At 43.7% G+C, this 16,235-nt stretch overlaps 2 protein-coding genes across 2 annotated transcripts in view; both read left to right on the plus strand.

Annotated features, from left to right (window-relative positions):
• The window catches only part of LOC127486314 (splicing factor, arginine/serine-rich 19-like), a 70,705-nt gene that overhangs the window by 37,808 nt on the left and 16,662 nt on the right, over positions 1 to 16,235 (plus strand). The window lies entirely within an intron of this gene.
• On the plus strand, positions 7,542 to 8,468 carry ORYCUNV1R1634 (vomeronasal 1 receptor oryCunV1R1634). The gene is given in 1 exon segment (NM_001167319.1): positions 7,542 to 8,468. A coding segment is annotated over 1 exon segment (927 nt).

Below are 16,235 nucleotides of genomic sequence, written 5' to 3' on the forward strand. Positions count from 1 at the left end.
GGTCTGCATCAGCAGCAGGCTAGGGTTGGGAGCAGAGCTGGGTATGGAACTCTGGTAACTGTGATGTTTGATGTGGCAATTTATCTGGGATCTTAACCAACAGGCCAAACTCCTGCCAAGGCAATGATAAGCTCTTTATGCACTAATCCATCCTGGAGTGTAAGCACATTTCTGGATCTGTCCCAGTAACAGAGAGTGGTTAAAAAGAGAGCATGTATTTTTGCTTTGAAATAAGAACATGAGACTGGCCTTGTGGCATTGAGTGTTAAACCCATATTGGCTCCGGTTGTATACAGACTGCGGCACTTCTGATCCACCTCCCTATTTGGCCTGAGAATAGAGGGTGATGGCCTGAGCTACTAGATCCCTGTCACCCTTATAGGAGACCAGGATGAATCTCCTGGCTCTGGGTTGAGCTTGGCTCAACACTCGGGCATTGATGGCATGTGGGTAGTAAACCAGCAGATGGAACATGTTTCTCTCTCTGTGTGTGTGTATCTCTATCTTTCAAATAAATGTGTAATTTCAAATATAAAGAATATGCTTTTAAGTAACAAAAATGAATTATTATGTTATTGTCCAATTAATTCCTATATTATGGATTTTTTAATGGTCCTTGCTCCAACAAGAAATATGGAGATGGTGGAGAAGCCACAGGTATACCTAGCATCTGACAAAATGTACTTGGCAGAATGCACCAAGTTAGAGGAATATAACAAAGCTCCTTAAATAAAGAAATGGTAACAAATGTTGGGAGAATGTGGAGAAAAGTGAATTTTTATACATTTCTGATAGGAATGTAAATTGGATAGAGCCATTATGGAAAATAGCTTGGCAGTGGCTCAGAAATTAAAAACAGGACAATCATATGACCTTGTGACCCCTATTGTGCCTATGTAACCCTAAGAAATGAGACTTTTTTTTTTTTACAGGCAGAGTGGACAGTGAGAGGGAGAGATAGAGAGAAAGGTCTTCCTTTGCCGTTGGTTCACCCCACAATGGCCCTGTGGCCAGTGCACTGTGCTGATCTGAAGCCAGGAGCCACGTGCTTCTCCTGGTCTCCCATGCGGGTGCAGGGCCCAAGGACTTGGGCCATCCTCCATTGCACTCTCGGGGCACAGTAGAGAGCTGGCCTGGAAGTGAGGCAACTGGGACAGAATCCAGTGCCCCAACCAGGACTAGAACCCAGGGTGCCAGCGCTGCAGGAGGAGGATTAGCCTATTGAGCCGTGGTGCCAGCCTGAACTCATGTGTGTTACTACATTTATCATGATGTCCCTGATATGGAAGTAACCTAAGTATGTACTGACAGGTGAGTGGATAAAGATATCATGCTATATGACAGTGGAATAATATCTAGCCTTAAAAAGAGGGAAATACTAGCATAGCACCACATGGATGTACATGAAGGACACTGTAAGTGACGTGAGTTGGACACAGAAAGACAATCACTACATGATCTAACGTACATGAGGAGTAGAAAATAGTAAATTCAGGGGCCATGTTGAAGCACAGTGGTGCAGCTGAAGCCTGTGATGCTGTCATCAAGTATCAGAGCTCTTGTTGAAGTCTCAGCTCCCTACTAAAGTGCCTGAGAAAGCAGCAGAAAATGTCCCTAGTACTATAGTACTATGTCCCTGCAACCACATGTGAGATCCAGTTGGAGTTCCTGGCTCCTGGCTTCAGTCTGACCTAGCCCTGGCTTTTGTGGCCTTTCCAAGAGTGAGCCAGTGGTTGTAAGATTTCTTTTCTTTTCTTTTCTTTTCTTTTCTTTTCTTTTCTTTTCTTTTCTTTTCTTTTCTTTTCTTTTCTTTTCTTTTCTTTTCTTTTCTTTTCTTTTCTTTTCTCTCTCTCTCTCTCTCTCTCTCTCTCTCTCTCTCTCTCTCTTTCTCCCTATCTCTATTACTCTGCCTTCCAGATAGCTAACGTAAGTCTTACAAAATAAAAAAAAAAATCTATTAAATTCAAAGAAGCAGAGAGTATAAGGGACATTGTAGGGCTGCACAGAGAAGAAATGCAAAGCATGATCACAATGTGAGAAGCTTTAAGTTAGCAGATGAAGAAGGCCTAGAATTCTGCCATGCACATGGTGGCTGTGGCTTACAGTGCTGGATCATGTAGTGAAAATACTCTAACAGGGTAGATCCTATGTTAAGTGTCCTTTTATAGATCTCAATTAAAATAATAATGAATCACAAGGGTGGACTGAGCTTCTAGAGATCATGGACGTGTCATGTCAATGACTGTGGCCTTCTGTTCATGGATGTGTGTTTCTCTCCAGGTCTGTGATTCTGTGATGTTATAATCCCTCTATGTGTACAGCTTTCTATATGTATGCTCCATTTTAATGTGTCTATTGAAAAAATTCAATAAATTAAAAAATAAAACACTTTTTTCATCTGAAATGTCCCTAAGGTTGGTTTTGTGGCACAGCAGGTAAAGCTGCCTGAAACTCTGGCATTGATTATCAGGGCCAGGCCAAGTCCCCACTGCTCCACTACTGCCCAGCTCACTATAGTGGTCTGGGAAAACAGCAGAAGATATCCAAGTGCTTAGGCCTCTGCATTCACGTGGGGCTGCCGGATTTGGTTCCTGGCCCCGTCTTCTGTCTTGCCAAGGCTTTGGATGTTGTGTCCATTTGGGAAGTGAACCAGCAGATGGAAGATAGGTCTTTCTCTATGTCTCTGTGTCTCCCTCTCTCTGTAACTCTGCCACTCAAAGGTAAAAAGAAAAAAATCTCAAGGGAAAATATGCATAGTGTCATGAAACTAGTATTTCAATTAAAAATTTTATTTTGAATTCTCAAAATATCCATAAAATGTATCACTTTTATTTATATAACATTGATAAGAAGGAAAATATCTCAATCTTAAATTCTGGAATGCTATGTTTTATTCTGTACATAATGCTTGTTACTAGTTATTAAATATCAAAATCTGGGGATTGTATCATGTCAGATTTGGTGCAGAAAAAGGTTTCAGACATATGAGAAATCCAGCAGGAATCCTGGCAGCTCTGTCCATCACTGAGCACGGGGTATCAACCAACAGTGTGTGGGCTGTCCAATACCACAACTCTAAAGTATGACATGGAAATTGAGGTGTATTAGTGGTTTGAAGAAAATAGTACATTGCTATGTTTTGAATTTCATGAATAAATTTCTTTTTAAAAAAGATTTATTTATTTGAAAGTCAGAATTACACACAGAGAGAAGGAGAGGCAGAGAGAAGGGAGAGAGAGGTCATCTGATGGTTCACTCCACAATTGGCTGCAACGGCTGGAGCTGCACCAATCTGAAGCCAGGAGCCAGGAGCTTCTTCCATATCTCCCACATGGGTGCAGGGGCCCAAGGACTTGCAACACATTCTACTGTTTTCCCAGGCCATAGCAGAGAGCTGGATCAGAAATGAAACAGCCAGGTCTTGAACTGGAATCCATATGGGATGCTGTCACAGCAGGCGGTGGCTTTACCAGCTACGGCACAGCACTGCCCCTCAAAGAGTAAATTACAACTCATGTTGCATTTCCTCTTTAATTACAAAGTCAATCAAGAGTATAAGCAATAAGCAAAAAGGGGTGTGGCCAGAAAATCATGGTAACAATTCAATTCTCTTGAATTGAGGAGGTAAGGTGGTTTACCTAGGAATTAAGCGAATATGAGAATCTGCCTGTTACACCATGGTTTCACTTCTGAGGGCTCTTAACATTCTGCATATACACTGATATTATTCTCTCCAGTGTCCACTGGAGATGAGAAAGAAAGGTGAAAACTTGTAAAGAAACCTTTGGAATAAAATCCCTAAATCCTCTAATTCCAAAGAATTTTTCAGGGAATACCAGAAAAAGGCAGTGTTTTCTCTCTCTCTCTCTCTCTCTCTCTCTTTTTTTTTTTTTTTTTTTGACAGGCAGAGTGGACAGTGAGAGAGAGAGACAGAGAGAAAGGTCTTCCTTTGCCATTGGTTCACACTCCAATGGCCGCCACAGATGGCGCACTGTGGCCAGCGAACCGCACTGATCTGAAGCCAGGAGCCAGGTTCTTCTCCTGGTCCCCCATGCGGGTGCAGGGCCCAAGCACTTGGGCCATCCTCCACTGCACTCCCGGGCCACAGCAGAGAGCTGGCCTGGAAGAGGGGCAACCAGGACAGAATCCAGCACCCCAAGCGGGACTAGAAACCGGTGTGCAGGTGCTGCAGGCGGAGGATTAGCCTAGTGAGCCGTGGCACCAGCCAAATGCAGTGTTTTCTCTCCCCGGTGCTATTAAGTGATTTATTTCCTGCAAGGTGTTGTACAAGTTCATTTTTCTTTATACTTTTTTGTAGATACTACTCCCTCCATCTTTTGTCCTTCCTTCCTTCATTTTCTTTTTAATTTCTTATCATGTTTTTATTACTATGAATAGAAAAATGGTTTCTCCTCTGTTTTATACATTTATGTATTCTTTTGAATGACAGAGTTACAGAGAGAGGGAGAGATCTCCCACCAGCCCCTTCACACCCCAAAAGCCACAATGGTTGGGGCTGGGCAAGACCAAAGCCAGGAGCTTCACTGGGGTCTCCCATGTGGTTGGCAGGGGCCCAAGCACTTGGGCCATCTTCTGCTAGTATTCTCACGCCTTTAGAAGGGGAACTGCATCCGAAGTGGAATATTTGGGGACACAAACAGGTTTCTATATGGGATGCTGGCACTGTGGGGGGGGCGGTTACCAGCTAGCCACATCAACGCAAAGAACAGCAGTTTCTAATTAAACTATGATCATCACCTTCTCCGTTGCACCTGGGTCTCTGAAAACCTTCCTCAGGAGCATTCTCTACACTAATCTGATCATTATCACATGAGGGAGGCTGAGCTTAGTGGTCTGAAGTTTGTGGAGGAACTCACTCTGGGGTAGACAGAAATCTATGAATCCTGGGAGACACAGGAGTTTCACTTCTCATCCCTCCCATGTCAGACTCAGAGTTTCCTGCTCCCTCCATGCCAGACCCTGTCTGCCCCAGGGATCTGAGAAAAGATGTAGTCAGTGTAAGAGTTTAACAGTCTCCTTTGAAATAATAACTAGAATGTTATAAAAGTTCCTGATAATTAGCAGGAGGGAAAATATTTTCACAAGTGTTCTCAACCCCAATTTTTATTTCAGTGCAGCTGCAGGTGAAAAGATAATTGCAGCTCTGCAGGGAAGTGAGGTCACAGGCACACACCATTTCTAGTGCTCCAGCTGCCCCAGCCCACTGCTTACGACAGTGCTGAGCTTAGTGCTGATGTGTGTCCTGGATGCAGAGATCAGCGGATTTGCTATGCGAGTGAGAAAGAGAGTGGCTTCCCACGAGGAGGCAGTCAGGCATCTCTGTGAGTGATCAGGTGAGAAAGGGGATTCTCCTGTGCTTGCTCCTGGTCCTGTCCCCAGCCTCCCAGGGGGAGGAAGGATTCAGAGATGTGTGTGAACTAGGTCAGGGAGATGGGGTCCTGTTACTGGAAGCTCCCTATCTCTCTCTGATGCCAAATCGACTTCACAAGGACAGAATCTGAAGGTAAAGAAAGAGTGTAAGCTCTCAGGGGTGAGGCAGGGGCAGAGAAGTCCCTCCTGTAATTGCAGAGGTCTGTGGGGTGATGGAGGGTGAAGAGAGCTTTGGCTGTTGAGCCAGGTTCTGGTCTGACCTCAAGGATGTCTTGGCCATGAGCTCAGATCCTTGGGAAACCAGCTTGAGGACTTGCCTTCATCATGAGGTGGACGTGCCTGTGTGTTCTGTAGGACTGCACAGGTGCAAAGCTTTCTTTGTGCTGAGATCTGACAGACCCTGAGCACTGTGTTAAAGTGATGTCTGTGAATGTTAATGGGGAGCAAGCCCAGCCAGTCTAGAGCCCATGCCAACCTTGCCCTTACCATTGCATTTTTCCAACATATTCAGACTGCCAATTTCATTGACCCGGAAGGGCCAGATTCCATTGCTACCGCAGCTGGCTCTTCAAGGTCAGACTCTGAGTTCTCAGCAAGCCTTGTTTATCTGTCTGAACAGGCACTTCAGCCAGCACAGGCTCCGTGGCTTGTGTTCATACAAATATGAAAAGGAAAAGAAAGATGTACTCGTTGTGGTACAGTCCTCCACTCCACACCAACCCCTGGGGGCTCCTAATGTGATTTGGTGTCACCCACAATGATATTGGTTTGGGGTTTGGTCCATGGTCATGAGAACTGATGTGTATTGTGTTTCAGGACTGTTGTTCCAAATCCATCTGCTGTTCAGTGGACTCACAGGAGCCAAAGTCTCCACTCTCAGAATTACCAGAGAGGAGCCTGTAGACTCACATGCTTGTGGGATAATGAGGACAAACCTGCCAAGGTCCTCCAGAGCTGGGTGTGAACAGAGAGCCCAGGGGTGACTGCTGGCAGAAAGGTTCCTTGGACTGTGCTCTACCAGCTGTGCAATGGAACCAGTGGTTGTTTCCTAGGAAACACCTATGGTTCCTTAATACGTTCTGATTGTTTTCCATGTTGATGTAAGGGAAGCCTGGTTAATGAAAGGTAGTGCTCTACTGTAGGAAGGGGCTTCACATTCAAGTGTCTCTTCAGACATTTTCTCTGGATTGAAATATTTCCATGCTATTTGCAAGCTCCACAACTTTAAGCGATAACTCACACAGGATTTGACCCTCTGAGATTCCATAAGGTCTATGTGTTCTATACCCAGTATCTTTCAGAAATCTCACCTGATGGAAAAGCTTTCACTTAAGTATTACTAAATAAATAATTTTATGACATGACAGTAGAATGTTTAGCTTCTATCATACAAGATATACCATGTCTCCTGTCCCAGCGTACAGGGTCGAGTATAGGATCAGTCCATGTTTTTAATATCTTCCTAGAGAATAGCACAGTAGTGATTCCATGCCCTTCCCTATATCAACCAATTTGACTTAATAAAACACGATTGTTCAAGGAGAAGACCCCAGAATATTATAGGATAATACATTTTTCTGCATCTAAAAAGATACCTAAGTATTTAACCATTAGTTATGTTGGCTTATGCAATAAATCTAATATATAGAAGTAAACTTGTATGAAACTGTTAAGACCCAGTACCACTAATCTACAGTGCATTGGCCAGGTGAATATAACTAGGTTCACATATATGCATCCCAAAGAACACAGCTCACTCTATGTGTACCAGGTTTTAACTTACCTGCTTTTCTTAAAATTTAGACAAATCAGTAGTCTGTAGCTGCCTGAGTGATATTTGATTTCCAATGAAAGGACTGCTGCTGCCTTCTATGGACTTATGACACATTCAGGAATTACTACATGCATCTCTTCACACTTGTAATAAATGTTTTATAAAGAACGCTAAGGTTACACATGATTCTGTTTGGAAACATGTTCATAAAGAAAAATGTTAACCAGTTAACTCTAAAGGTGAATCTATGTTACTGGAGGAAAATATAAAAAGAGAATGTTGAATTCAGCTGCCATTAATACATAGGGCTCATGCTTCATTGCCCCCACAGGAATCATAGGCTCAGAGACAATATCAGGCATTGGGAGCTAATAGGATGTCCACTGCAGACTTGACAATAGGGATGATTTTCTTATTTCAAACTATCTCTGGAATTCTAGGAAATCTCTCTCTTCTTTCCCACTATCTCTACCTCTACTGCACAGGATGCAAGTTTAGATCCACAGATTTGATCATCAAACACCTGACGGTAGCCAACTGCTTAGCCATTCTCTCCAAAGGAGTCCCTCAAACCATGGCAGCTTTTGGGAAGAAGTATTTCCTCAGTGATATTGGGTGCAAGCTTGTGTTCTATGTGCACAGAGTGAGCAGGGATGTGTCCATTTGCAGCACCTGCCTGTTGAGTATCTCCCAGGCCATCACAATCAGTGCCAGAAACCCAAAATGGGCAGAGATTAAAGCAAAAGCAATGAAGTACATCAGCCCCTCCACTATCCTCTGCTGGTTTCTGAACCTGATAACAAATGTCATGGTGCCTGTGCATATGTCAGGAAACTGGAGTGACAAAAACATCACAAAGAAAACTGATCATGGCTACTGCTATTCTGTGAGTCATGCAAAATGCTTAGACTTGCTGTATGCTGTGCAGGTGCTATTCCGAGATACTCTCTTTGTGGCACTCATGCTCTTGGCCAGCATCTCCATGGTTTTCACCCTGTACAGGCACAAGCAGAAGGTCCAATACATCCATGGGACCATCATTACCTCCAGGTCCTCCCCAGAGTCCAGAGCCACCCACAGCATCCTCGTCCTGGTGAGCACCTTTGTGTCCTTGAGCACTCTCTCCTCCATCTTTCACATTTGCTTGGCTGTTTTAAGCAGTCCTAGTTTGTGGCTGGTGACCACCTCTGAAGTAATTGCTGGAAGTTTCCCAGTTGTGAGCCCCTACATTCTCATGAGCCACGACTCCAGGGTGCCCAGGCTGTGCTGTGCCCACAAAAGGAATACAGCATTCTCTGCTTAGGAATATGTCGAAGTTGAAGTGTGTTCACAATGGTTTCATCTCCATGTTTCAGTTTAATTAACTATTTTAGCTTTATTACTTGGCATTTATTTCATATTCAGAAACAGAGCTTTTCATCCTCTGTTCACTCCCAGAATGCCTGTAAAAGCCCAGGAATGGGGACAAAGCTGGAGCCAGGCACTAAGTTGACATCTTTCATGTGAGTCACAAAAACCCAGTGAGCAGAGCCAACTTCAGCATCTCCCATCCTCTGCTTTAATAGGAACCTTAAATCACTAGCAGAGCTGAGTATAGGACCCTGTTAACTCCAATATGGGGTGTGGCCTTCTTCTCTGGAATCTTAACCAACAGGCCAAACATTGCCCCTGGACATGATTTCTTTATTCACTAATCCTTCTGCAAGTGCAAGCACATTTCTGAAGCAGTCCTGGTATCAGAGTCAGGTAAAGTAGCAGCCTGAATTTCTGTGCTAAAAAAAGAAATGAGCTAGTTAGTAGTTAGAAATAAATTACTGGGGCCAGCACTGTGGCTCACTTGGTTAATCAGCCTGTGGTGCTGTTATCCCATGTTGGAGCCAGGTTCTAGTCCCAGTTGTTCCTCTTCCAGTCCAGCTCTCTGCTGTGGCCTGGGAGGGCAGTGGAGGATGGCCCAAGTGCTTGGGCCCCTGTACCTGCATGGGAGACCAGGAGGAGGCACCTAGTTCCTGGCTTCGGATCAGAGTAGTCCTGGCCATGGCAGCCATTTTGGGGGTGAACCAATGGAGGGAGGACCTTTCTCTCCGTCTGTCTCTTTCACTAACTCTGTCAAATAAAAATGATTTAATTACTATGTCATTCTCATGTCAGCTCCTGTGTTATGAAAATATCACTAATGTTCCTGGCACCACCAAGAAATGTGGATTTTATGGAGAAATCATGGGAATCACTTGATCCTGATGTAATGACTTTGTCAGAAGTTGGCATCAAATCAGAAAAGGAAGAATGGCCCCATAGAGCCTGTTTTTATTTCTATGTATTAGGGATATTTGTGTTCATATGTGTTTGTATATGCTCATGTAGACAAATGAAGTCAAATTATGTTGGTATTCTATCCACTAATTACTTTAAAAATTTAAAAACTAAGTAGTCCAAAGCAATGGTAATAAGAATAGCAACAAGCCATCTTAACCTCACAGTCTATTCTACTCTGATGTGTGTGTGCCTATGTGTAGGACAGTGCAGGAGATAAACCCTGGCTGTAAGGTCAATGTCAGCTAAAGGCCCTCTGGAGGTCTGGCAGGGTGACACTCCCTGTTCCTCAGCTGTAGGACAGGGCCCAGCCCAAGCATTCCCAGTCCTGGCCTAGGGAATCCCAGAAATAAGACTGCCCCAGCACACATGCAGCTCTCACTCACCTAAAGCAAAGCTTCCTCTGCAAGCTCAGCTCAAACTTCCTTGAGGACAGAAACTCCTAGTACCTGACTTAGGCTGAGCACATATGTAAGAAGAGGGATGGTTATGTAGACTGAGAATCCTCTTCATTCAGAGACTCTCCAGCTCAGTGCTCAAACAGCCTGTAACTGGCTTGCTCCCAGTAACTGACTTGCAGGAGTGTTGCTAAAATAAACTGCTTGAGCTGCGACTCATCTTTGACATGGATCTCTGTGAAAGAAGGGCATCATCCTGAGGAAGCTGCTCAACTCAGCACCTGAAACCTAGACACAGCACCAAGGTCATTCTTCCATTGGTGAGATTCACATGAAAATATTTACTTTTTCTTTGTATCTTTATATTTTATGTACATGGCTTTTAAGGAAATCTAACTGAGGTCTGTAAAAATATTTGACTTACTGGGAATGGTCTTAAAGAGTAATGTAAAAATGATACATTGTTGTCCTAGTGCACACTGCATGGCTATAGGCTGCAATACTTGTTTGTATATTTTTGAAACAAGAAGGTAATAGAAAATATCTTGAATGTTTTTACCATACAGAAATAATAAATGTTTGAGGAGACAGATATATTGACCTTTTTCTGAACATTACAACATACATGTATAAGCAAATCACATGGTACCCCATATGCATTTATAATACTTGTCAAACAAAAATAAAATTCTTTCAAAATTTATGTATGTATTTAGGGATTGATCCACCTTTTTGTGTGATATTCATTGTATCTCTCCCATTGTCTTATTCTGCCAATCTTTTTTTTTTTTTTTTTGACAGGCAGGGTGGACAGTGAGAGAGAGAGACAGAGAGAAAGGTCTTCCTTTGCCGTTGGTTCACCCTCCAATGGCCTCCGTGGCTGGCGTGCTGCGGCCGGCGCACCGCGCTGATCCAATGGCAGGAGCCAGGTACTTATCCTGGTCTCCCATGCGGTGCAGGGCCCAAGCACTTGGGCCATCCTCCACTGCACTCCCTGGCCACAGCAGAGAGCTGGCCTGGAAGAGGGGCAACCGGGACAGAATCCGGCGCCCCGACCCGGACTAGAACCCGGTGTGCCAGCGCCACAAGGTGGAGGATTAGCCTAGTGAGCCACGGCGCCGGCCCTATTCTGCCAATCTTATTTATTTCCTGTAGGTCATTTTCAACTTCTAGATTTTACTCATTTTTTGTAACTTGTTGCATAATTAGCTAATTAAAATTACATGGATTATTTATTTTTTCTCTTGTAAATCTTATATATAATTGTCTATGAACACCTCAAACAATTCTTGGATAAATTGAATTAAAAGATAAATTTCTGCTGGCGCCGTGGCTCAATAGGCTAATCCTCCACCTTGCGGCACCAGCACACCAGGTTCTAGTCCCAGTCGGGGCGCCGGATTCTGTCCCGGTTGCCCCTCTTCCATTCCAGCTCTCGGCTGTGGCCCGGAAGTGCACTGGAGGATGGCCCAAGTCCTTGGGCTCTGCACCCGCATGGGAGACCAGGAGAAGCACCTGGCTTGTGGCTTCAGATCAGCGCGGTGCGCCTGCCCCAGCTCGCTGGCCCCAGCGGCCGTTGGAGGGTGAACCAAAGGCAAAAGAAAGACCTTTCTGTCTCTCTCTCTCTCACTGTCCACTCTGCCTGTCAAAAATAGGAAAATAAAACAAAAAAACAAAAAAGATAAATTTCTTTGGTTGTAGGAGACCAGAAGGAAGCACTCTGCTCCTGGCTTCACATCAGCACAGCACTGGCCGTGGTTGATATTTGGGGAGTGAATCAATGGAAGGAAGACCTTTCTCTTTATCTCTCTCTGTCAATGCCTATAACTCTCTCTCTGTATCTCTCTTTCACAGTCTAACTCTGGCTGTGCAAAAAAAAAAAAAAGATGTTTCTTCAGTGGAAAAAAATTTTTTTTTCAAATCGTTAGGTTTTTTTTTTTTTTTTTTTTTTTTAATTTCAGGTTAGAGCCTCTTTCACAAACCAGACATTTATGGATGAACAGGTGGAGAGGTCATACTCTGGCAAGTTCTGAATGCCCAGTGTTACTTGCAGGTTGGATCAATCAACTCTCTCCATAATCAGTGATCTTCCTTTCCTGCATCACAGCATACTCCACTACCTTGGTGCCATTTTCATTGTGAGAAATGAAATAAAATTCCCCAGGTTCTTCCAAGTCAGGTAAAGATGAAAGAATTTCTCTATCTGCCTGCTGGGTCTCTGGATCGTGGCTTAATATTTTTCCTTCCATTAGTCAGAGACATTAGGGGAGTTAGATGTTTGTTCAAAAATCTTAAAAGCAATCTTTCCTCTGATCTGAGGGACAGCTGCCGAGAGTGGTAACAGGCTACAATCCTTCTTGTGTGTCTTTGAGGATTCTGGATGAAAGTAGATGAGTTTGTTTTATCACTTCATTAATTGCTTCTGATTCTGATAGTCAGGATTTTTGTTGAAAACACCTGACACAGCCTGCCCTGGACCTGAACATCTCCCCCAAACACCCTAACCTCTGACTCCCTTTTTTTTTAAAGATTTATTTATTTATTTTTTTGAAAGTCAGAGTTACACAGAGAGAGGAGCAGCAGAGGGAGAGAGAGAGAGGTCTTCCATCCACTGGCTCACTGCCCAATTGGCCACAATGGCCACAGCTGTTCTGATCTGAAGCCAGAAGCCAGGAGATTCTTCCAGGTCACCCACGCAGCAGGGGCCCAAGCACTTGAGCCATTTTCTACCATTTTCCAGGCTATAGCAGAGAGCTGGTTCAGAAGAGGAGCATCCATGACTAGAACCCATGCCCATATGGGATGCCGACGCTTCAGGCCAGGGCTTTATCCCACTGTGCCATACTGCTGGTCCCTTGCTTCTATTTTATGTGTTTAATATGTGATGGTTTTAGGTAGCTGTTTTGTTTGCATTTCTTATCACTAAGGAAATTGATGAGCTCATCACACATTGGAAAGAATTTGTATACCTATTTTTCAAGTGCCTTTTGGTTTGTTTTCTATTTTTACCTATTGTGTTCTTTCTTTTTCCTGTTGGTTTATGTAAGTGCTTTAGTATAATACATATATCTCCTCTTCCTCTTCCTCCTCCTACTTCTCTCTCTGCCTCTCTCTCTCTCTCTTATTTTCCTTTGCTAAAGATCCATTCTAACTCTAATATAAATTTTCATTTCATTTAGTGTATCTTGCCCCCTGCCATAATCTTTTCCTATCCTGAGACCACAGAGATGTTCTTCTCTGGTTTATTCTAAAAGTCCATTGTTAGTCTGTTCAATTTTATTTCTTTGAAAGGCAGAATGATAGAGAGGGGCCAGTATACTTGGGAGCTTTTGTTTTTTAGAAAACAGGGAGTCTACAGCCATACCACCCTGAATGCACCTGATCTCATCTGCTCTTGGGAGCCAAGCAGGGTCAGACCTGGTGTTTGGTCGAGGCTCTCTCACACTCAAACAATCACGTTGGTCTAGGTATTCAATCTTGTCTATCAATTCGTGAATCATAGTCATTGAAATAGTGTGAGTTTGTCTAACATCGGGAGGAGTTAGTGTAGGGTAGAAAAAGAATCAAAGAAACAGTGAATGTACTCTAAAATGTGTTTACACACTCATGCATATTCTTTGCTATTTGGAAGAGAAGAGAGAGAAAATGAATCTTTCATCTGCTGATTTATCACTCCAAAGGATCACATCAGCAAGAAATTGGCTAGGCCAAATCTGTGAACTTGAACTCCACACACATCTGCCATGTGTTTGGTAGAAGCCCAAGAACCTGTGTTATTTTCCAATACTTCTCCACACACATTATTGGGTGCTAGATTGGAAGCAAAGCAGTTGAGATTTGAACTAGGACTCTAATATTGGATGTCTGAGTTGCAAGCAGTGGCTTAACTCACTGCACCACAATGCCAGCCCCATGTGGATATTCTTGTACTAACTTACTTGTTTCTACCTTGATCTATTGTAATGGGTATCTTATGATAAACATAGGCAGAATTCTTTTGCCTAGAAGCTAGCTAATGCTTAGTTAAATGCAGCTCTCCCTCAGCCATTTGTTTTTCATCTGGAGGAAGGCTCATTGCAATGTCTCAGTATATTCTGTTATCAATATTAGCCATGCATTTCAGTTATTTCCTCAGGTAATTGAATCTACTAGCCATGTTGATGTAACACTGGATCAGAGTGTGTTCATGGTGCAGGCCACTCTCCCTTTGCCCATGTGCCAGGTCTTATGACAGGGGCCACTTCATTCCATTCAGTTCTGTTGATTTCCATGTTAACTGTGGACAAAGCCAAGCATCGGCACTCAATTCACAGGCTTCAGTGAGACTGGTTTCCTGTTTGTGCTGTAATGTGAAATGACTGAGTTTCTCTTACGGAGAGCATAGGACTGACATTCACAGAAGTTTCTGTGCCAGCTAAATGTCCTGCAGAACAGGATGTGTACTACAAGATGCACTAACTGTTTATACAGGATGCAGTTTGTATTTTATGCAGTCCTGGGTCAAGTTAGTGAAAGTACATCAGTAGAAATTCCAAATGCCCCCAGACAATTTCCACACATTTGGAAGGCCTTAGGACACCAATAGCTGTGCTATGAGTCTCAGAACCTACGATTGATGTCCCTATGCCAATAGACTTCCATTGATATTAAAATTGTCCATAGTTCCAATGGGGAAATGCAGGCCATTTCCCAATATGGGTTCCCACATTACTCAGCATCATCTATTGACCCTTCCTGACATACTTCATCAAAACCTCACCATCATTCCAGCCTGACTCCCATACTTTCTCTGTCTCTGGGAAGAATATTCCCTCAAAGCAAGTTATTTTAATTCATACAAAATTTTCCTCTGAATGCCAATGGCTGCAAACATGAAATAAACTGTTCCACTATGCTAAGGCTGCAAGCCATCTTTCACCAATCACTTTTCTGTCCTTCCATCACTGTTGTGAATCCATTATGCATGTGTGTACTCATAGGCTGACCGCAGTTTGGATGCATGTTGAAGGTCTAGGAAGGATGCAATCCATGTAGCAGGTCATGAGACCCAAACACAAAACAACATTCAATGAAACAAATACTGCATACTGTGGATCTATACTACTCTTCTGAGTCTAGCATACCAGTAGCCAGTATCAGTTTTATTTGTGCTATTTTTGGTATTCCATTTGCCAGTCACATAAATAGGTAAAATATTACTGGCATCCTGTTCTGGATCCAGCTGATGACATTGCTGGTGCCCATGTTCTAGGAAATATTTAAGTTCTCATCACCTGGAGACCCTGGGACTGAGTGTGATGGCCTGGTATGTGGTGGAATGAGAACCCTGTGTCAAGATAGCCACTGGCAAGTGAGCGTCAGATACTCAGGAATGGTTTTGGAACCCTCCTGTCAAAGGAGCCTTTCTGGCAACAGGCAGTGATTGGTTATGAAATAAACTGCCCCTTGACTGGATTGGCTGCCTTGGCTATGTAAGCTGTAGCACTGACTGAAATGAACGAGTCTGCGGGCTGCTCACTTCTAGCATGCTTTCACCCAACTCCGGGTGTTTGTGTCATCACTCTGCACCTCTTGCCCCCAACATGCTTATCCTCTCAGAATGAATCCACAGCAACATTTAGCACCAATGTGGCTGAGCGAGACAGCATGTTGGACTTGGTGAGGTCCCCCCTTGATTTCAGCAAGCAGGCCTCTCCTTGTTTTGTATGCTGTTCAGTTCTGTGAGGGTGAGCACAGAACCCCCTCTATACCCATTTCCTTGTCCTTGTCCTCTACCAAGGTGACCCAGCGTTAGGCACACACCACCCAGAAGCATAACGCTGGTTCTCAGCCTCTCCTTTTACTTTCAGTTTGCCCAGCAAATTCACATAAGGGACTGATCATCCCAGAATTCTAAATGAAGTCATCTTACCTCTCTCAAGAGAGGTGATGCTCTGGAGACACCCTGTGGGCATTTGCCCTTGACCTAACAAATCAAGGAAATCTCTCACTAAGCACAGGGCACACTTATGATCTGATACACTACTGTTTATTCATCTATCATAGGGAACCCCCTGTATAATGCCATCAGCCACTGAGGTGCTAGGAATTTGTTTTGTTCTGGTAGCAGTGCTGTGGGTGTCTTTCCTTTGGCTAGAGTTGGCGTGGCATGCTGCTCTTAAGCTCTCAAACATGGGAAACATAACCCTACTCTCAGAAGCCCACACAGATTACCAAACATGATGAATCTGTGAGTGATAAGAGCCTGTCACCCCAAGCCACTGCGTCACGTGCAATAGTGGATGACTTGGGGAGAGAGAGCTCCAACAGTGAAAAGGACATGACAGCAGACAACTCAGCAATGCCTAGTTAGCCACCCCCCA

The sequence above is a fragment of the Oryctolagus cuniculus genome, chromosome 18, assembly GCF_964237555.1.
Source record: "Oryctolagus cuniculus chromosome 18, mOryCun1.1, whole genome shotgun sequence".
NCBI classification, from domain to species: Eukaryota; Metazoa; Chordata; class Mammalia; order Lagomorpha; family Leporidae; genus Oryctolagus; species Oryctolagus cuniculus.